This window comes from Humulus lupulus, chromosome 7, assembly GCF_963169125.1.
Source record: "Humulus lupulus chromosome 7, drHumLupu1.1, whole genome shotgun sequence".
NCBI classification, from domain to species: Eukaryota; Viridiplantae; Streptophyta; class Magnoliopsida; order Rosales; family Cannabaceae; genus Humulus; species Humulus lupulus.
The window spans coordinates 80,233,905-80,256,234 of NC_084799.1; the positions used below are offsets into that span (position 1 = coordinate 80,233,905).

Below are 22,330 nucleotides of genomic sequence, written 5' to 3' on the forward strand. Positions count from 1 at the left end.
GAGTGTGGGCTTGTTATACAAAACAATAGGCAATATCTATTTATCAGATGTTCTCAACACATGAGATCTGATAAAATTTGGACCAAAATTTGTGAGGAACAATGACCTATGCTTGTAGCACTGTTCTCTTTCTCTCAGGGAGATTTCACGATATATTTTCTGTCTCTGAAAAGTATCGCTCTGAAAAACTGATCTCCTATATTTAATATATCCAATATATTAAAAAGAAATAATATTAGTTATTTTAAACAATTTAAAAATAACTAATCAATTATCAGATTTTTATTTAAATAATAATATTTTAATCATATTAAAATATCTCATTATTAATTTAATATTTAAATAACTAAAAAATTTTGAACCAAGATTCTTCTAGAACCTTCTTGTGCGTGTAGCACAGTGACTGTGTACTGTGCTACACGCCCAACTCATGCCAGGGAGGGCATGTGATTTTCCCAATTTTCATCATTATTTAAATACCAAAAATCCCAAAAATAAATTAATTCAAAATTAATTATATTTTTGTTAAATCAAATAACTAATTACACATAATTATACAATAGTTATGTTTAGTGCATAGAAAAATATTTTACTTATCAAATAAGTCATTTTGCCCATTTTTGTATTTATCTTTGTCAGTGTTTGTTTGATACATTTTAAGGATGATGGACCTATAACATTAAGCTCCAATAAATTAAAACTAAATAATTAAACTCTTTAATCATAATAGTTAATTTATTAATTATGATATTTCTCCACTATAAATTCAGAATTGAACTCTTTATGTAATAGATATACTTTTACAGAAATCTTATTTTAAGTTGTCCATTGATGTAACCATCTTACAATAGTTCAACCCTCTAATAAATTAGTTCATAAATTAGAATGGAAGAATTACCATTTTACCTTTCTAATTTACTTCTTATTCCTTAAGTACCATTAATTCACTCGTGAATAATTAATCTATAATCTAATTATAGATTTGAGCTCAAAATCATTCAGTTCCAGAATTAACCCTTATGGGAACCAATATACGATCCGTTAGGAAAGATTATATTCTGTATGGTTGATACATGTTCCCAGCCATCCATGATATTAAATCTCCAAAACAAAAGTAGCCTCATTCTATGAAGAGACCTTAACGAATGAATCAAAAGATTTAATAAACATAAACAGGAGTTCATGAATACTTAGGATTTAGGTTGATCTATAAATGATCATCAATTATGATATGAATTACAAATCTGTATTATTAAATGGTTTTTGGATAAAGACTTTTATTCATATCGGTCCATGTCATATATAATCATATTATATAAAACACCTTTACTGAGATGTCTTACCACATCAATAGTCCGAATCTAGATTATTTGTATCAACATGATACTCAGTAAACTGTACTTACAACCCTATAATTAAAGAATTCCATAACTTCAATTTGTTGTTGACTATTTTTATTTATTCATGTGATCTTAATTCTCTCGTACTAATACAAGATCACATTCTCAATAATGAATATGGAATTTTTCTGATATTTACAAAGAAATTAATCAAACAATAATTTAAATAATCTAAATATAACAATAATAAACCATTGTATTTATTTATTCATTGAAATAATAAATGTATTTTACATGCTTTTAGGACATACTCCTAATAGAATTATGCACTTGTGTGACTTTATGGTCGCTTAACTTGGAAAACATGTCTGCTTGGGTACAATTAGTACTGTTGAACATGTTGTTTATATTTTATTGTCTATTTGAATCTGTTTAATTATGTTTTCTTGTTGAGCCTTGGCTCGTGGGTGCTATGTGGTGTAGCTAAGGTAAAGAGAAGTTGGACCAGCCATGAGTTTGAGAGCTTTAGGGGTGGCGTGTACATATGCAGCCTGCTTGACCACCACGACCGGGGTATCACGGAGGGACTAGGGTCAAACCATATTTTGCCGCTTAGGCTGACTTATTTTGTAATATTTAGAGTTGTAAATAACTTTTAAACTTCTATTTTGGGATCCCATGTACTGACTGAACCTTTTAATTAAAATGTTTACTTCTTTGACCACAATTTTTAATGTCTGAACCATTAGTTACTTTAATCACATGTTTAAGTGTAAATGACTCATTTAGCGAGTCTAGCACTATTTTAAACACACATTGTAATGATCCTGGATTAGTAGAGCGTTACAACTTAATTCAAGATAATTATGTAAAAAATTTCCGTAATCACTAAATAAAGTGGGAGCTTTATTCAATAAAGATTATGAGTACGATCTATCTTCTATTTAAAGACGAGCAATTTATCCAGACTGTTAAGTGTATCGACACAAAAAGATAGATGTACCATATACAATATATATTGTATTGGACTGAGACACGATGAAAGAAATAATTTTTGATAATTTCCGTTAAAATATAGAAGTTTGACATTCATCAATCGATGGTCGTTTGAGACTTGACCTCAATCCTAAAGTGAGTAATGAATTTCTATTTGTGATTTTATGACTTTTGACTTATTGGGTAAGGATCAATATTCCTATGACTGAAATCATGATATCTTAGAGTCATAGAATTGCAAGTGGCTTGGAACATACTTCACAGATATGAAATCTGCTCCTTAAACGAAAGCAGATTAGTTGTTCCTTTTAGTGTTAATTCAGCGCTTGAACATAGAACGCTCAATTTCTGGTAGAGAATAAAAATTTCATTATGTAATTAAATTTATAGAATAATGTTCATTAGAGAATCAAGGGAAATAATTGATAAAGACATAATTAGAGAGGTTAGCAGGCATTAAGACCTAGATCTAATTATGAACAACTAGCAAACGAACATAACTCGCAATGACTAAATCAATGGACGTCCTTATAGTTATAGCTTCTAATAATATAAAACTGTAGTTTTGAGAGTTCAGCTATGATTTTCTAGTGGAATGATTCATAGTTAATAAATTAATTAATGGAACTAAGAGTTAGTGAAATTAATTAAATTATTGGAGCTTAGAACTACGGTTCCATATTCTTCTGTACTAGCTCGATAACACAGAGTTAGGATTTTGGTATTAAAAGAAAATAATTAATTTAATCTCACAAATTAATATTATTTAGGAAATAATATTTAATGGCAAATTAAATTATATTATTAATTTTGTAAAATTAATTTTTGTTGAAAATTAATTTAACCATATTTAATTTTGTGATATAATTGTATACTACATAAAATAATATGATAAAGGCCCAACAAATTGTATTTTATAGAGATAAAATACCATAGGGCCCAAAGCCATGCAGTTGGCGCCAACCACAGTCCAAATGGATTGTGGCCCATGCATATGCCCAATATGATTAGGGCCAGGTCTTCTTTCTATTGTTATAATAATAGAACATAACATCAAGAGAGAAGATAAGACATCAGATTCAGTTAACGTTATTTGCCAAGAGAGAAAAATAGATAAATTTGTTCTCTCTGAATTGCGAGAAGAACACTCTCTCATGTGTTGAGATTAAAAAGTGTGTTCTTGTGTATCCTACCAAATAGCATAGACATCCACATTTATCCTTCTCTTTGTGCGAGCCATAGTAAGAAAGGTGGTGGGTTAGGAGGCTAAGACGCTATTTGATCTACATGTGTTCTACATCTAGAAAAAGTATTTGTAATTGTATATTTTATTCAGATTCATGTCGCATGAGAAAGATCTCATTCTAGTTATGGTTTATAGAGTGGTTCATTCTTATGCTTTAATAATTTTTATTATCACATTTAAATGTTCATGCTTTCGCTGCATTATGAATCACATGGTCAAACACAATCATAATCTATTGTGATTGGTTAAATACATGGTAAATTAGTTAGGCACGAAGAGGTGCAAAAACCATAACGATTTCAAAAAAGTCAACATCTGAGAGTTGAATTTCAATATAGACATATATAAATTAGTTTTTTTTGGGTCCAAAGTGTTTCTTTGAAGTATATGAGAGTACCCAAAAAGTTTGGGAGCATTTGGAGATATTTTGAGACAACTTTTGGAGCGTCATTGCAGAGGCATCGACAATGCGTCGCACGGTCAAATTTTCATAGACCAGGCGACATGTCACCTGGTGCTACGCGACGCATTGCCTGGGCCGTCTGTACGGGTCCGTACAGTGACATTTTTTTGGCTCCAAAATTAAAATTAAAATGCTCTGATCACATTGGTTGAGTCTAATGAGGTTCCTATACTATTTAAATGGTTCATTTGAGTTAATTGGTGACTTAATCTATAACATCCTGAAATCACTAATGGAAGTAAGTGTATGGATTAGTGTGCTAGGAGGACACGTGATGTAATTATGTGTTGATTAATTTTATTATGTGAATTATATGCTTATGTAATTGAGTATGCACGAATATGGTTATTAAATGTCTTTAAAGACTCGTTTTTGTTAAAAAGAGGTAATTTCGTAATTTTGACCTGTTGATGGTAAAATTGTAATTTTATATGCTATGTTCTTGAGACTACATTATTATGTGGATATATTTGTGATATTCAACATGACTCGATCCTTTTGGGGCAATTTAACAGAAAAGTCACAACGGGGATGTATACCTGACTCAGGGTGAGCCAAAAGGTATTTTGGTAATTTTGGGATTTATTGGTAAATGGAATTAATAGAAATAAATATTTGGGGATTGGTGGATTAATTTGGAGATTTATGGTGAAATTAGGATTTAAAGGCAAATGACTCTATTTTCGTTGGGATTTTTGAGGAAAAGAATTAGAGGGAAGGGAAAAATGGTCTTTTGACCTTAGAGTTAATGAAAATATGCTAAGTGTTGGGAAGTTCCTCTTGTTCACGTTAGAACTCTCACCCATGTTCTAGACAACTTCTCTTTTTCACTTATGTTCATCTAAGCTTAGTGACCAAGTCAAGAGGCTTTGACGAGATTAGGAGGGGATTGAGCATCAAGGGATGGAACTAAGAGTTTCCCAGGTCTTCTTCAACCTAAGGGAATTTGAAATTCAGAGGTATGCATTCTTTATAAAGTTCATCTCTTAGTTTAGTGTTCTTGATGGAAATTTTTAGGGTTTGGTCAATTTTTGAAACTTTGGGTTCTAGGGTGTTTAGATAAGTTGGGTGGGTGTAGAAACTTTCTTGGGAACTTGGATTTGAACTAAGTTCCATAATTTAGTTTGAAATTTTGGAATTTTGGTTTATGAGTGTAAGAATCTCAAAAGTTTGTAAATTGGGTCTTTGATGTGATATGTGGTGTGTGGGTTTAATATGTGGGTTATGCTAGAGATTTAAGGTCATGAATTTGTGTAAAATCTAACTAGGGCCATGTGGAGATCGAATTCTAGGTTCTGAAATTGCAGAAGTGGAGTTTGGGGAAAAGTTGGAAATCTGGGTTCGTTTTGGGGTTTTTGGTTACCTAGCACGACCATGCTAGGGTGTAGCACGACCGCGCTAGGGTGTAGCACGACCGTGCTAGTGTCCTAGAAAGTGTGAAATTGAATCTAATTTGGGGTTTCGAAATCCTTGGCGTGACCGCGCCAGTGCCCTAGAAAACTTATAGTTTCTGTGGGTGTGACTGCACCAGGGGCAGGCGCAACCATGCCAAGTGCCTCAAATTTGTGTTTTTCTGAATTTGTGGAGATAAAGCTCGGGGTTCCGAGGGTCTATTTTGGGGGCCCACTTGTGAGCTTGGGGGATGTAATGCCCTACTACCCTAGAGTTGTTACCATGTGATTTTAAAATGTGCCAATAGCTCGCTAATCAAGGTTTTAGACTGAAAAGTGTGATTAAATCAGAATAAAAACTCATTTAATGAAAATTAAGTATAAAAGGTTTGACCATCCATTAAAGTTATAAAAGTGATACATTGGGATCCAGAAATACTATTTCAAAATATATTTACAACTTAAAAGTTAGAGTACAGTCGACCTAAGCGACAAAAACAAACATTCATAGCGTGTTCCTCAAAACAACCCCTAGCCATGGTGGCCTAGTGGGCCAAAAATTTACGCGTCACTCCAAGCCCTCCAACTCATGCTTGGTCGGCATTTCCTTTGCCCTTATCTACACCATAGAGCACCCATGAGCCAAGGCCCAGCAAGAAAACTCACGCATATATCATATAATAATTCATTCTAGTAAATTCGTAACTTTAAACCGATAATAGACTATTCACATAACTGCCTATGCCGACCCAGGTGCTTTACCAGGCACTGGGTTCGCGATCTTCACCGAACGAGTGAGTACAACACCCTAGATGTGCATGCCATGGAGGCCTGCATTCAACATGCTTGTTGCTGTTTGGCCTGCATTCTGCACGCTTATCGATGTTCCCGGCCTTCGCTGATCCTGGCCTTCGCCGATCCAGGCCTTCGTCGATCTCGACCTTCGCCGATCCAGGCCTTCGCCAATCCGGGCCTTCTTCGATCCAGGCCTTCGCCGATCCCGACCTTCGCCGACCTCAGTCTTCACTGATCCCGACCTTCGCCGATCCCATCCTTCGCTGATCAATTATAATCATGCAAACATAGCATAACAATTTCAAATATTCACACACAACATTTAAGCACAAATAATCAGGCCATGCCTTGCTCTACGGGCACCAATCATTTTCTTACATGTGTCTCGAGCTGATCGACTAGTGCAATCCCGAGCAAGACCCCCTAAACTTGAGCCTTGGCGGTAAAGCCTAGTCACAACGCAATAATAATAAACATCCATCAAGCCATAAACCAATTAAGAACTTTATATTAATATTCTAGCCTTTGGGACCTTGAATTCTACTAAACTGTGTAGTAGAATCCTTCTCGAGCCTTTTAATTTGGGTTTCCAAGCTTAAAACCCTGAATTGGCCATTTCCCTTAATTGGAGTCGTGGCCCGCCCCCTAGGGTCGCAGCGCGCTACAAGTCAGAGAGCCTTGGGGCTCTATTCTATGGGACACGGGTCGTGGAGCCCCTTGCCTGCGTCGTGGCACCTGGGTAACATCAGAGGCTTCCAAACCTCCTTGCACACACGAGTTGCAGCGTCTAAAGAAAGGGTCACGACTTGAGCCCAAAACCCATAAATTTCCATGCATTTCTACAAGCCAAACCCTCTAAAATCCACCCTGATCAAAGCTTAGACCCACAATTCAGTCTATAGGTCATATCAAAGCAACATAGATCTCCACAATCCTGTGGTCTAAAGCACAACACACATGTAATCACGTTTATCCCCTCATCGAGCCAAAATTACAAGTATGCCCTTACTAACAAGAATGAGCCCACATGCATATTTAATTCTCCTAAACATGCATATTTAGTCATACAATCATTTATTTCAAGTAATCACGTACTGATACACACATATCACAATTAACCACGTAATCACATAATTAAATCAAATATTGCCCTCCTGGCACGCTAATCAAGGCACTAAGCCTTATTACCAGATTTAAGTCTGAACAACTATCCCTTTCTTATAGAAATTCCATCCTTGAAATTTACCTGAATAACTCGGGATATTGATCCCTCATATCAGACTCAAGCTCCAAGGTTGTCTCTTCCACCCTGCTGTTTCTCCACAGCACTTTCACCAAGGCAATGGTCTTGTTCCACAAGACTTTATCCTTCCAGTCTAGGATCTGAACCAACTTATTCTCATAAGACATATCTTGGTCCGACTCCAAGTTTTCATAACTCAACACATGTGTAGAATCTGATACATACTTCCGGAGCATGGACACATGAAACACGTTGTGGACCCCTGATATAGCTATAGGCCTAGCTAATCTATAAGCCACCTCCCCAACTCGCTCTAGGACCTCAGATGGGCCAACAAACCTAGGAATTAACTTGCCTTTCGCTCCAAATCGTTTCACCCTTCTCAAAGGAGAAACTTTGAGAAATACATGATCATCGACTTGAAACTCTACACTTCTGCGTTTCAAGTCTGAGTAAATCTTCTATCGACTTTGGGAGGCGTGCATCCGAGCTCTAATCTTCTCATTTGCCTGCTAGTCCTCTAAATGGCCTCAGGACCTAAGCAATCCCTCTCACCTGTCTCATCCCAATGGATGGGCGATCTGCACTTCCTCCCATACAACATTTCATACGGAGCCACTCTGATAGCCCCTTGATAGCTATTATTATATGAAAACTCAATCACAGGGAGATACTTACTCCAAGATCCCCCAAAATCCAGCACACAAGCCCGCAACATATCCTCCAGTATCTGAATCGTCCGGTCAGAGAGTCCATCCATCTGAGGATGATAGGTGGTACTAAACTACAACTGCGTGCCCTTAGCCTTCTGCAGGCTCTCCCAAAGCTTAGAGGTGAAGGTGGGGTCCCTGTCAGATACTATCGACCTCGGAGCCCCATGGAGTCACAAAATCTCCTTTCCATACAACTCAGCACACTGCTCCACCGTCTAAGTTGTTTTAACATGCAAAAAGTGGGCTGATTTGGTGTACCTATCCACAATCACCAACACAGAATCATGTTGTCCCACTGTCTTCGATAATCCAACTATGAAGTCCATGGTGATATCCTCCCACTTCCACTCTGGAATCCCTAAAGGCTGGAGCAACCCTGCTGACAGGTTAAACATTTGGCTACATAGTCCACTATGTCCTTCTTCATTCACGGCTACCAATATAGAGTCCTCAGATCTTGGTGCACCTTTTTCGTACCCAGATGTAAGGAGTAGGGAGTGGTATGAGACTCATCTAGAATCTCTCGCCTGATACCAAAATCCATCGAAACGCAACTCCGAACTTTATACCTCAGTTAACCCACCTCTTAAATAGAAAAGTCTCTAGCCAATCCAGCTAAGACATCCTTCCTGTGTTTCCTCAACTGGAGATCCTCCTTCTGTGCTTCCTTGATCCTCTCAAGGAGCATAGACTGAAGAGGGATATTGGCTAGCTGACCAACTATCAATTCAATTCCTGCTCTCGTCATCTCTTCAACTAACTTTTCTAATATCTATTTAGAACTGAACAATTGCCCTGTCCCCTTCTGACTCAATGCGTCGACCACCACATTGGACTTCCCTGGATGGTACAAAATCTCGCAGTCGTAATCCCTTACCAACTCCAGTCAACGTCTTTGGAGCATATTCAAATCTTTCTGAGTAAAGAAATATGTTAAGCTTTTATGATCAATGCATATTTCACACTTCTCTCCATACAGATAATGCCTCCATACCTTCAGTGCGAATACCACCGATGCCAGTTCTAGATCATGAATGGGATACCTCTTCTCGTACTCCTTCAGCTGTCTAGACGCGCAAGATATCGCCTTTCCACCTTGCATCAATACACACCCAAACCCTCCTCTAAGCATCGCAGTAGACTACAAACTTTTCATTGTCTGATGTAAAACTCAATACCTGAGCGATGATCAGTTGCCGCTTCAACTCCTTGAAACTATTCTCACATCTATTTGTCCAGACATACTTGGTTTTCTTATGCGTCAGCTCAGTCAACGGTGTAGCTATTCTCGAGAATCCCTCAAGGAAACACCGATAGTACCTTGCTAATCCAAAGAAGCTCCTAACCTCTGGTACACTACTTGGCCTTGGCCAATCTCTCATTGCCTCAATCTTGGTTGGGTCCACCAGAATCCCCTCCTTACTCACAATGTGGCCCAAAAATGTTACTTGGGGCAACCAAAACTCACATTTACTAAACTTTGCATATAGCTTATGTTCTCTCAGCCGTTGTAATACCAAATGAAGATGCTTCTCATGCTCTGTCTCTGGTTAGGAGTACACCAGTATATCATCGATGAATACGATCATAAAATTATCCAGGTAATCCCTGAAGACCTTGTTCATCAAGTCCATGAAGCTTTCTGGGGCGTTAGTTAATCCAAAGGACATGACCAGGAATTCATAATTTCCATACCTCGTACTGAATGCGATCTTTGGTATGTCATCCTTCTTAATTCTTAACTGGTGGTAGCTAGATTATTGACGGTGAGAACTCGTCAACTAAGTTAAGTTAGAAAAATAGCAACGTAGAGATTATCAAAAGAAGAGCTTTAGAAATCTAAGTAGAAACTCCAAGAATAATTGCAGAAGAAAAATGGTGAACTCAGTTTGTATTGATTATGGTGCAATGCTACAGTAATTTTTCCAACCCCTCTCCAAGTGGAAGTGGAGTTTCTTTTATAGTGGGCTCTAATGGCCCCTGATACAATGTGGTCCAGGGGACCAGGCAGTACGCAAGTACACTGTCAGGTGAGTGGTCTTAGAGGTAGTGGTGTTGGTTCCAGTACATGGCCAGGTACCATGAGGATGTCTCCATTACTTGATTCGTACAAATGTCAGAGGTGTGGTGCCAGGCATAGTGGTGCAGGTGGTGGTGGTGCCGACTCTGACATCTGTCCATAGACACACAGGTCATGACCTCTCTCCTAGTACTCCCACTACTTGTCTGGCATGAGTATTTGGATAAGGCATACGGGATTTTGAAGGTCGTACCCCGTACAATATCGTACCAGTACGGTCTTTTTGACTCGTACTGGAGCCTCTTAGCATTGGGGTCTCCATGGGTCTTCGTAAGATATACCGCTCCGAGGTATAGGGAGTGAAGCACTTGATGCCTGTAAGGGTCGTGGCGTGAGGCCTCCCTCGCGAGGCCCGTAGTGGCGTGAGACCTCTCCTTCGCGAGGCCCTTGGAGGTGCAGCTCCCGTGGTGCGCGGCCCCCCTCATGAGGCTATAGTGGCGCGAGGCCTCTCCTTCGCGAGGCCCTTGGAGGCGCAGCTCCCATGGTGCGTGGCTTCCCTCGCGAGGCCCATAGTGGCGCGAGGCCTCTCCTTCGTGAGGCCCTTGGAGGCGCAGATCCTGTGGTGCGCAACTTCCCTCGCGAGGCCCATAGTGGCATAAGGCCTCTCCTTCGTGAGGCCCTTGGAGGCGCAACTCCCGTGGTGCACGGGCGGGGTGAGGGCGAGGTGATGGTCTCGTGAGGCCCTTGGCGCGGCTGATGCGAGGACGAGGTGAGGGGTGAGGAGATGGTCTTGCGAGGCCCCTGGCGTAGCTGGTGCGTGGGCAAGGCGAGGGCAAGGAGATGGTCTCGTGAGGCCCCTGGTGCAGCTGATGCACGGGCGAGGTGAGGGGCGAGGTGAGGGCGAGTTGGCCCATGAGATGCCTGGGGCGTGCAAGGCATTTGTGCGACATTAGGGGCACACGCGAGACCCTTATCCACCTATGAGGCCACGTGGGCACGAGGCACCATATGGGTCCGCGAGATGTTGTATGCACCCGTGAGGTGCGCGGCTCCTTGGCTGGTGCGAGGCGACAAATCTCGCAAGATGCCTGGGGCGCTCGGGGGTACTCAAGGCGAGGTGGTCATTTTGAGCAAGGTTGGTTCAGGCATCCTTTTGAGGGATAAAAAGGGTTTCAGACATTGTTGCTTTAGATCTTTTACAAGCATGGAATATTGAGCATCCACATAGACCGAAGGTCATTCTTAGAGAACATCGTCTTCCCTTGTAGTTGGTCAAACAAGTCATCGATCCTAGGCACTGGATACTTATTCTTAATGGTCAACTTATTCAGCTCTATGTAGTTGATGCACATCCTTAAGGTCCCATCCTTCTTCTAGAAAAACAACACTGGAGCACCCCATGGCGAAAAATTGGGTCTGATGAATCCTAGATCCAGTAACTCATGCAACTGGATCTTCAGTTCCTTCAACTCTGCTAGAGCCATTCTATAAGGTGTCCTAGATACTGGCTCCGCCCTTGGCGCCAAGTCTATGAAGAACTTAATCTCTCAATGTGGTAGCAATCCTGATAGGTCTGCTAGAAATACATCAGGGAACTCACACACCAATCTAGTCTCACTCGGTCCAACTGAAACGACCCTAGATGTATCCACTGTGTTCGCTAGGAATCCTATGCAACATTATTGCAATAGGTCTCTAGCCTTCAATGCAGAGATCATAGGTACCCGTGGTCCAGTCACTGTCCCCAGAAACACAAAGGGTTCCTCTCCTTCCGGCTCAAAAGTTACTAACCTATGTCTGCAGTCTATTGTTGCCTCGTACTTTAATTACCAATCCATCCATCACCAGTTCGATTAGATCCACTGACAACTCCCTACTATCTATCTCTACCAGTAATGCTCTAACCCATCTCTTGGAGACTATCAGTTCCCCGGTTGGCAACAAAGTCTTGACTCCCCTAGCATACAAATCACAAGGTCTACACAAATTATCTATCACTCTAGCAGATACAAACGAATGAGTAGCTCCTGAATCAATCAATGGAGTAAATGAAGAACCGCCACTAGAAATTTGACCAATCACAACCGAGGGACTAGCCTCAGCCTCGGTCTGGGTCAAGGTAAACACTCTGGCTGGAGTGAGGCTGTCACTCCTCTGGGGTTCTTCCTTTATGGCTTGTGGGAAGTCCTTCCTCAAGTGACTGAAACTCCCACAAATGAAGCATGCTCTGACTCTACACTCTCCCAGATGTCGCCGCCTGCACCGTGGACATTCTAGGAAACTTCTCTAATTCTCTCTCCCGCCCTGACGACCACTAAAAGCACCCCGTGCCTTCCTATCTGGGCAAGGAGGAACAAATGAATTTGGGACCTTTCTCTTTGGCTAGAATCAGTGAAGGGAGGCATCGTCCTTCGAGCACTACAAGAAAAAACAGTATTCATAACACTTAAAAACTGCTAATCGGGACTATTGATAGCACTTCTGAAAATGCTAACATAGCCCCTGTTATTAAAAGTCCAGTCTTTTCTATAACATTTTTTGAATGTTATGTTTGGTGTTATCTTAAACTATTCAATAACACATTTTTAGGTGCTATAATATTCAAATAATAACATTTAGATAGAGTTTTTGGTTATAAATTTGAAGTTTAATCTTGTACTTTTTTCATAACACTTTTCAACTGTTACATTTGATTATTTTGATAGCATTTTTAGTTTGTTATATTATATAAATCATAACGATTTGTTTCGCTTATAATATGTTTTTAAATCGTAACATATAGTAATAAAATTTTGTTACTTTAGTGTGGATAATATATTTTAAATTTTATTTTAATAAGTATACTTATATGGTTTTTTTTTAATTAAAAGATCTTCATTATTGTATTTTGATAAAAAAAAAAAAATTAATCATAAAATGTAATTCTCAATAAATTGATAAACCATAAGTATTACATTAAAAAATAACTAATTCAAACCATGAATGTGTCTACTTCATAAGATATTAGTTCTAACTTAAGTTTGAAAGCATAACATAATAAAGTTTTATAATCTTGAACATTTTTTACTTTAAACTATAGTTTGGATGATGTTGTTGCTGCTGCTAATGCTATTGTTGCTGTTGTTGTAGCTGTTCTTTAGATTGTTGTGCTTGACTATGAACCCCAGATGGCGTACTAGTCCTTCGAGGGAACTTGTTCAAACTCTCTGAAAAATAAATAGAGAAAGATAAGCAGTCAGGTTTGGAGAGCTGATGCCACAAACCTAACATACAATTAGCCCCATTTAAATCATTGCTGACTATAATCAACATGAACAAAACAGAATTTAGAAATCCAAATATAAATAAGCATAATAGAAAACAAAATGAAGATTCAAACAAAGCTTGGGAACAACTGCAAGATGAAAACTAAAATAAATAAATAATATAACAAGTGAATGCAAAGCCAATCCCATAACTATCATATAAACTATAACTTACCAAAGCTATAAATAAGAAAAGAGAATACAATGCAAATAAAATCAAACTTGTCAAACAACTTGCTGCCATTAAGAGAATACAGTGAATGTATATCAATATGTTTTAGTATATTTGTATTTTACTATTTTAACAAGTTAATAATGAGTTCATACAACCCTGTAAAGATAAGGCAGTAGAAGAGGTATAGAAGAAATTTCTGCTTGAGTTTCACATACAATAAATTCAGTATTCTAACACTTAAATTGTGTCTGAAGTTAGCATAATATTATAACAAAAATAAAAGTAAGAGAAGTAATAAAATAGAATAACAAATTTAAGAAACATGAAAAATTTAAATTCTCATTTCACAGACAAAAGGATCTCTAGCTCTCATATTATGTCATGGTGTCAACCAAGGGTGATGAGGGTGCATCTAACCTTGTAAGAACCTTAGGAACTCCACTAGTATCCCTTGTTATCTGCAAAGACCAATATAAAGGTTCAGGACATAGTTGGTACATACCCTTTCAGATATTTCAAAATCTAATGCAGGCATAAGCCTTTAGTTTGATGATATGGTTGAAAATGTTTTACATTTCAGCATCCTTATTATGATCTTTAATATGTACACACCACTCAGATCAAAGACTCATCAAAACCAAAGAAAGTTAAAAAAAAAGCTAGAAATATTTTCTAACTACATGAAAGAAGAAGAAATCAGATCCCTACAGTGAAGAAAGCAATTGATTATAGGTGCTAACTCAAATTTTAATTTTTTGGTATTAATATAGCAGAAAAGTAAGCTTAGCCAAAAAAAAAATTAAAAAAGGAGAAAGAAAGAAAGAAAAAAAAAAAGAGTTATAACATTACAAAAAAAGGCAATGAGCAAAGGCAGGTCAAGTATTTAATAGAGGTTAGTGAAAAAGCTTCTCACTTTAGGGTGGGCACTATTAGGATTGCAGGGACTTGAGCACCATAAGATATTGTGTTTAAAATTACCAAAATAACAATTTAGTAAATGTTTTTTTTCCTCATTGGTGGTAGGTACTGTAAGGAAACTTAGTGACTGAATGAATAAAATCAATTCTCATTAATGAAGTAATGATACAAAAGAGTATATATACAGAAAAGACCAAAACTAATAAAGTAACTAATCTACAAAATAACAATAATTAGTTACAATGAACAACTAACTAACCAAAACAGTTAGTAGCTGTAAAAATTGGCCTAACAGGTACCACATTTTAATGATCTTTTGAATCTTTCTAGGGAATATTATAATGATCAAGTGTCATCAAAGGTGAGTACAAAAAGTATCCTAAGCAGTCAACACTTAATGATCCTTTGGAAAATTTATCACGACAGCAGAAAAGATACAAGTTATACTATTATAATAATTAGTTTTTCAAAATTGATAAATCAAATCAATATAATTACTCATAAGCAAAGGAGATTACATAGCAAAAAGAGATTGAGGCATAGAGAATGTTTCAACAATTTACGCTAGCAGCAATTTATTGTTTCAACAATTTACTAGTTGCTTCATTAACATAGATATGAATATAGTAGACAATTTTATAGAGAGACTACAATTATAATATGAGATTCAGATTCAGATTTTACCCAAAATTGCAGAAAAAAAAAAGATGAGACTTGGATTTCTAGAGAAAATCTAAAATGACAGAGAGAGGCTCAAATTTTACACCTTAAACATGAAATGTTGAAATGAGATAGATAAATGCTTCAATACAAGGGAAATGAGATAGGCATGCCATTGCACACACTGATAATGATAAATGAAACCTCAATCAGAATTAGTGTATAAGAACTAGACTAGATCAGTAAGTTTAGACAACATTAAAGCACTCTTCTGGATTAAGGTTGTTGTTGTTCAACAATATAAATAACATCAAAGCAATACTACTTCCCTTTTATAACACGTAATAAAGTTAGAGAGAAACTAACATCAACATCAGATAAATGCCCTGCCATTATTCGCAAAGGTTGTATTCTTTCCATAGACCATATCCTTGCTGTCTGGTCGTGTGATGCACTAGCGAAATAGTGTCCTACAGGACTATACTGCTCCGAGAATTCATAACCAAAGAAGTTAATATATAACATTAAAATCATTACTAAGGAAAGATGACCATTATTTAATGTGGTGAAGGGAAAGAGAAGAGACAAAGTAAAGAAGTCAAAACAATTGTATGGCAGAAAATAGTAATAACACAAGTAATTGAATAGGTACAAAAGTAAAACCAATACCCCTAATATCGCTTTTTTTTTTTTTTTTTTTAACTTGAATGTAAAGAAGCAAATTCTTTTTGAGAGAAAAAAAAAGTAAAGTAGAGGAAAATCTAAAATTCTATAACACCTTATTGAATATATTTATAAAAGTTATAAATTTTAGAAAATTGCACTAAATTTAACTTTCATTTTTTTCTCACAAAAAAATCTCAATTTTTATTTGAATCCAAACAAGAGAGAAAAAAAATCTTTTGGATTTTCTTTTTTCCATCCTAGAATCCAAATTCCAAAAAGAGGGCAAATGTTTAAGTGGCCAAGAAAGGAAACTAAAAAGGAGAATGCACACACACACACACATATATATTGGCCACTCATTTCATGTCAAATCAACAACAGAGATGCAAAAGAACTGCTAATATGAACAATTTACAACTGAAAATGATGAGATATACCTGTACATCCCATACTGGGTAATTATGACCCTTGTAGCAAACAAGATTTGCATTTAGTTCAGTGCTCCATAACCGAACTGCACGAAAACAATGTAATTCTTTCATAAACAAAACAAAGAGGGAAAGAGGGAGAGAGAATAGATGACTGTACTTGTTGAATCGGCTGAAGAGGAAAGTATAAAATCTCCCATAGGACTAAAAGAAGCTGAATAAACTGGTCCCGAGTGCCCCTGAAATAAGGTATAGGGTCTTTTTCCTCCATTTGAACCAAACTCATTTGGATTTGCATCATCGTCACCCTGCAAAACAGCTGAGAGCAGCAGTATTTTAAAAATAAGATATGCTTTGACCAAAATACATAATACAGAGCAAACAAAACATACTTATCAACAAACTAACATAGCTTAAATAAACCTAAAGAGATATTACCATCCTTAACTAGCTTTTAACTCCATGACTGCCAGCAATTTTTTAACCAAATGTTTGTTGCACTTACAGCCGAAAAAACCTAGCAATTTATGAAGGCTTAAATTGTGTGTCTATATATCCTAGACTAATTTATACACTGTAAAACACGTGCATATCTTTTTTTTTTAACTTTGATTTATGTACAAGAATATCTCAACACAGTAGAAACAGAGGATTGGCTTACAACCAACAGCCTGTTGCCCAAGCTTTGCCATATCCCAAATCTGCACAATGTGTACCAAATTTAGTAGAAAACACAAACAATTGACATGTCACATGCAACGAAAATGTAATCAAGAACAAACCTTCAGCGATGAATCTACAAGTCCAGCAGCAACCAATGACCCGTTAGGGGGTATAGTTGAACAATTTAAACTAGAAAAAGATAAACAGGAAGATAAGAAATTGAGAATTATTTTTTTACTAAAACAGAAAGATAATGTTGAACCGAAAAAAAATCGAAGACAATACCCATTATGTGCATTGATAAATGTATAAAAACTAACGGATGGCAGAGCAACACTGCTCAGCTGTACACGGTTTCTCAAGTCATCAAGTATAAACTGCTCAACCTCTATTGAACTGAAGCAAGAAAATAAAAGATTAATCAAATAACCTAGATCAAAAGTTAACATTACAAAAACAGTGGTAGATTTCCCTTTTTTTTGCTAGAATAAACATCATAGGTATGCAAACACTAAGACTAAATCCCTCTGAAAGACTTCGATTGGCGAGAATTAAAACTGGAAACAACATATTCCATCATAAAAAGATCTATTTAAACTATCGAGAATAGTCACATTCACACAAAACCAATATACATAAACTATGTTCCTCAAGCTATACAAAAGCTAAAAATATGCGTCCTCATATCTTACAGCAACTATAAAAATATGGCAACTACTTAAATTTCCTATTACTAACAAACATATATGGGAAACTGTCATATAGAAAGAAAGAAAAAACCTCTTTTAGGCTACTAAATAACTCTCTGTAGGTTGACCAAGTTTTAAGTAATTAATTTAGAAAAGAAGAATGATGCTTATCATTCCTAAATAATTTTGAATGAAAATGAAAAAGGGAAAAACATGTGATAAATACTGAGATCAGAAGACAAATGAAAAAGGAATGAATAAAAGACATTTAGATTCCATTTTAACTTCAACATACCAACATGAATCAATGGATCATAAGTGTAATACTCAGAGCACAAAGAGGGGGTAACAGAAAAAAACAAACCCGATTGAAACAAGATAACTTTGTTGACTCACCCCCCAATGTATTTCCTTCTGATTAATCTGACTGACTGCATCCTGGCTACTGCCAGTCAATGTAACAGCCTCCGCATCATCAGAAATTGAGTTGGGCTGTCTAGGAGAAACTGCAAACCAGTACACATGCATACATTACACATCATATAAAAATAAAGGAAGCATTTTTACATAAGCGGTAAAAGAAGAAACGTGTACCTTGAAAGTTGATATGCTCATTGATAATACCAAGTACATTGGTAGATTGAGACTTATGCAGAAATTGCAGAAGAAGCTCATAAGAATACTGAGAAGACAACAAGTCATGAGTTTTTTTATACTGCTGCCTCACTGATTCAAGTATACGTATAAATAAGAATTCAAGCAAACAATGGAACCATGAAACACACAAATTTTACTAAAAGGAGCAAGAAAATATCTTGAGCTTGTGAAACAGAAGTACCAGAATAGAAGACAGACCCAGATTTATACTAGTTTTTGTCTCCTTTCATTTATACTAGTTTTTTTAAAGACAAAACAATATTTTTATGGTTGAAACACACACAAAGTAATAAGAGAAGAGCAGCAAGAGCATATCCTCAAAAAAGGAACAAAAAGAAAATTAAAAAAAATTATAAATGATCCTACCTACTGAAGTAAAGAAAGTAAACACATATTTAAAACTATTTGAAGAACAAGACACATAGGAAATGAAGAAACAATTACATCATGTACACACCTGTAGTAGTACAGTTTTAAACAAAGTTGCTTGCCATGTTGAAAATTATTTTCCAATTCAAATAGAAAGGAAAACACAGATTCAAGCTTCATAAAAACTCATACACAAATTCAAAACATATTGAGTTTATAAAGAGAGCCAATATAAATATTAAAACTTGGTAATTTTCAATACCGAACGGTGTCGAGAAGAGAGGAATGGGCATCTGAAATGAGGATCGAGTCAAAACAGAGGGGCTTTCCACCTCACGTGCCATCTATTACTCTCCAATCAAGCAAACCACTCATTCTGAAGAACAAAAAAACTCAATCTGATTACTTTATTTTTTATGCTTATAGTGTCTCAAACCAAAGAATACAAAATGGATTATATTACTAAGCCAATGATACAGGAGAAAACAAACCAGAAAACAAAACTAGGCTGCATAACACACCATTATCAGAAACAAAATTCCCAAAACTACCAGCATGTATAGCATGTTGTAAACAGTAAACACAACTAGGATAAACAAACAAACTATATACAGAAACATAAAACACAAAAACTCTAAATCTAAAACCAATATAAAAAACAGAATACCCAAAGATGATGCCTAAGAATAATGGTACAAGTTTAATCATAAATGTGATAATAGACAAATAACAGGGACTTTAATTCAAATTACAACATCACCAAAAGATGAAATAAGACTTAGTAGGCTCTCATTAAGATCTCTTTTGAATAATAAACAAACTATTATTTTGGCATAATGAAGATTGAAAAAGAAAACAGGGACATACGCATAACCAAGAGTGGCTCTACTGATGAGCCCAAGAAGCAAAGAACCTTGAAACAACATGCTTGGAACCTGCACTAGGTCTCCCGTGGCATCAGGATTAGATGAAAGCAGCAGACCAACAACAAACATTGAAAAGGACAATGCAGCACCTGTAATGACACCTTAGAACAAATAATAAAACTTATCTCAAACTAACACTTAAACAATTAAACAAATTGTTATGAACAAAAACGAATTAAGAACAAGAAATTTTCAAACAAGTTCTTCAACACGCAGCAAGAACCAACACTTTCACAACATTTGTGCTCTCAAAAGTTTCTCTCTTAACACATAAAAGCTCTTTGCTCTTTCTTGTATTCTAATGCTTACAACCTCACTAATTTTTCTCACTATATCCTCTCCATTAGAAACAATTCCAACACAAACAAATATATGTATTGATATATTCAAAATGTTTTCTTGATATTAAACTGAAATCTAAAAAAATAAAAGGAAAAGAAAACTCACAGGAAAAGAAAAGCTAATTGCACGGAACAGTTTTGCAGTGATCACAAGATGCATAACCAAGTTTTTCAAGTTTACAACTGAGATAAAAAAATCGTCAACTTTTGATGTGGTAGTGATATAATGGTATTTCCTCACCCTTCATTTAAATAACTAAGAAAAATATATGATAATTTAATAAAATTATAAAAAACTCACCTTTAGTTTTCTTTTGTTGAGCTTTGTAAGCATGCTTAGCTGAATACTTTGGCTTATGTTTCTTTCGAGAGTTATCTGATTTATCTGCCTGCCCACCAGGTCTCCACATTGAGTCATCATCCTAGGTAAAAGTGGAAATAAAAACAAATCAATACTCAAAAAGTGAAAATGAATAATGCGAAAATATAGAGCAGGAACAGCAAACACTATAATAAATTTCAACATGACATGTAATGGAATGGAGTTTAATTAAAAAATTAAAAATAAATGGAACAGCAAACATGTTTTAATGATCAGAAATGGAGTTTTCGAAATGCACATCATTATCAAAAATTAAATGCAACAAAGGAAATAACATCATATCAAACACCTGACATGTTTTTCAAAGTTAGGCCATAATTTGCCCACAAATTATTTTCATCAGTTCTACCTTTTATCATTGAGGAAACATGGTGCCCAATAAGTCCATCATATTTAAGGTCTTACGGCCAAAAATAAAAACAAGAAACTTCATACATTGATTATTGGTTGAGAAAAGATTATCAATATACATTATAGACTATTAACTTGGAACTAACCTGGTACAAGACCACCTTGATGACTAATACCACGTTTCACATCTTTAAGCTGCAAAGGAAGCACTTGATGCTCCAACTTTGGTAGCCAAGACCCAATGTTCTGTCATTTCAACCCATGAATCTTAGCCCCACCGACAAAAACATCTCCTTCAGAAAACTCTGTCATCATGCCTTGAGCATCACATGACCGACTCAAAACCATATATGTATTACTTTTCCTCAAACTCAATCTCAAATTAAATCAATACAAAATTCAAAACAATTATCAAACCCATAAATGTTGTAGAATAACCTCACTAAAGTCAAACCCGTCGAATAAACCACCGTCGCAAGCACCGTCGCACCCATGAGCGAGCCACGCCGTAGACCCACGAGTCAAGCCTCCCTGTCACACGACCCAAGCCGTGGGCCTCCACCACCTTGTTACACACCTGCAACAAACAGAGAGAAAGAAAGAAAGATTGAACGATAGAGTAGCTCAGAGAGAAAGATAGAGTGAGAGAGAGTTACCGTTGAAGAATGATGTCGTCGCACTGTCCCTCTCCAAAGCTAGTTTCCGAGAGAAGCCCCTGCACACTTCCATTCACCCGTCGACCATGTGAAAGAAATAAAGGGAGAAAAACAGAGAGAAAAGAGATCGAGAGAGAGTTGGAACGGTTAGGGCAGAGAGGTTCCATTTTAGAAAGAGAGCTTTTTGTTTTTCTTTTGTTTTCTGATTTTATATAATCAGAATGTGAATTAAAAGGAGGGGCCGAAGTAAAGGCGCGATATTACTATTTTATTTGGCGCCTTAATTTCATTTGCTGTTTACTCCGTGTTTTCATTTACTTATTCAACAGTAGCGTTTTAAAAATTATGTTATATTTTACCGTAATATTTACTCATATTTGTTGTAGTGGAGCATCGTGCCTTGCAGCGCCTTCTCTCCATATCTGATCTTCAGCCCCCTCAGCAGTAAGGACTTTCTCCACTACCTGGGCATAAGTGGTAGTCCTTGGATCCAGTGTTATCTTAACATCCCAGGCTATCATCACATTCAACCCTCGTACAAAAACAATCCCTCCGTGCCATGTCAGTAGGCACCAAATCCGTCGCGAACTTGGCCAACCGGTCAAACTTCAAAGCATATTCTGTGATGGTCATTGTGTTCTGTTTCAAATTGATAAATTCATCGACCTTTGCAACTTGGAATGCAACACTGTAATATTTCTCATTAAAGACATCTCTGAATTCATCCCAGGTCATAACTGTCACACCCCTCCTCTAGGAAAAAACTTCCCACCGGATGTGGGCGCCTTCCCTCAACATGTAACTGGCACAGGACACCCTCTCATTCCCTTCCACCCTCATGAAATCTAGGATATAAGAAGTCATATTCATCCACTGCTCTGCCCACAGTGGGTCTATACTACCCTCAAAGTTAGGAGGGTGTTGTTTCCTGAACCTT

At 36.8% G+C, this 22,330-nt stretch overlaps 1 protein-coding gene across 1 annotated transcript; it reads right to left on the minus strand.

Annotated features, from left to right (window-relative positions):
* Positions 1-13,298: 13,298 nt before the first annotated feature.
* LOC133791895 (transcription initiation factor TFIID subunit 5-like) lies at positions 13,299-18,862 on the minus strand. Its single transcript, XM_062229802.1, has 11 exons — positions 18,856-18,862; positions 18,306-18,437; positions 18,076-18,217; positions 17,308-17,418; positions 17,142-17,211; positions 17,021-17,060; positions 16,520-16,678; positions 16,369-16,445; positions 15,632-15,748; positions 14,105-14,145; positions 13,299-13,413 (listed from the first exon to the last, which is right to left on the minus strand). Exons 1-11 carry the CDS (start codon positions 18,860-18,862, stop codon positions 13,383-13,385), a joined length of 927 nt encoding a protein of 308 aa, XP_062085786.1. The 3' UTR covers positions 13,299-13,382.
* Between the last annotated feature and the right edge of the window lie 3,468 nt (positions 18,863-22,330).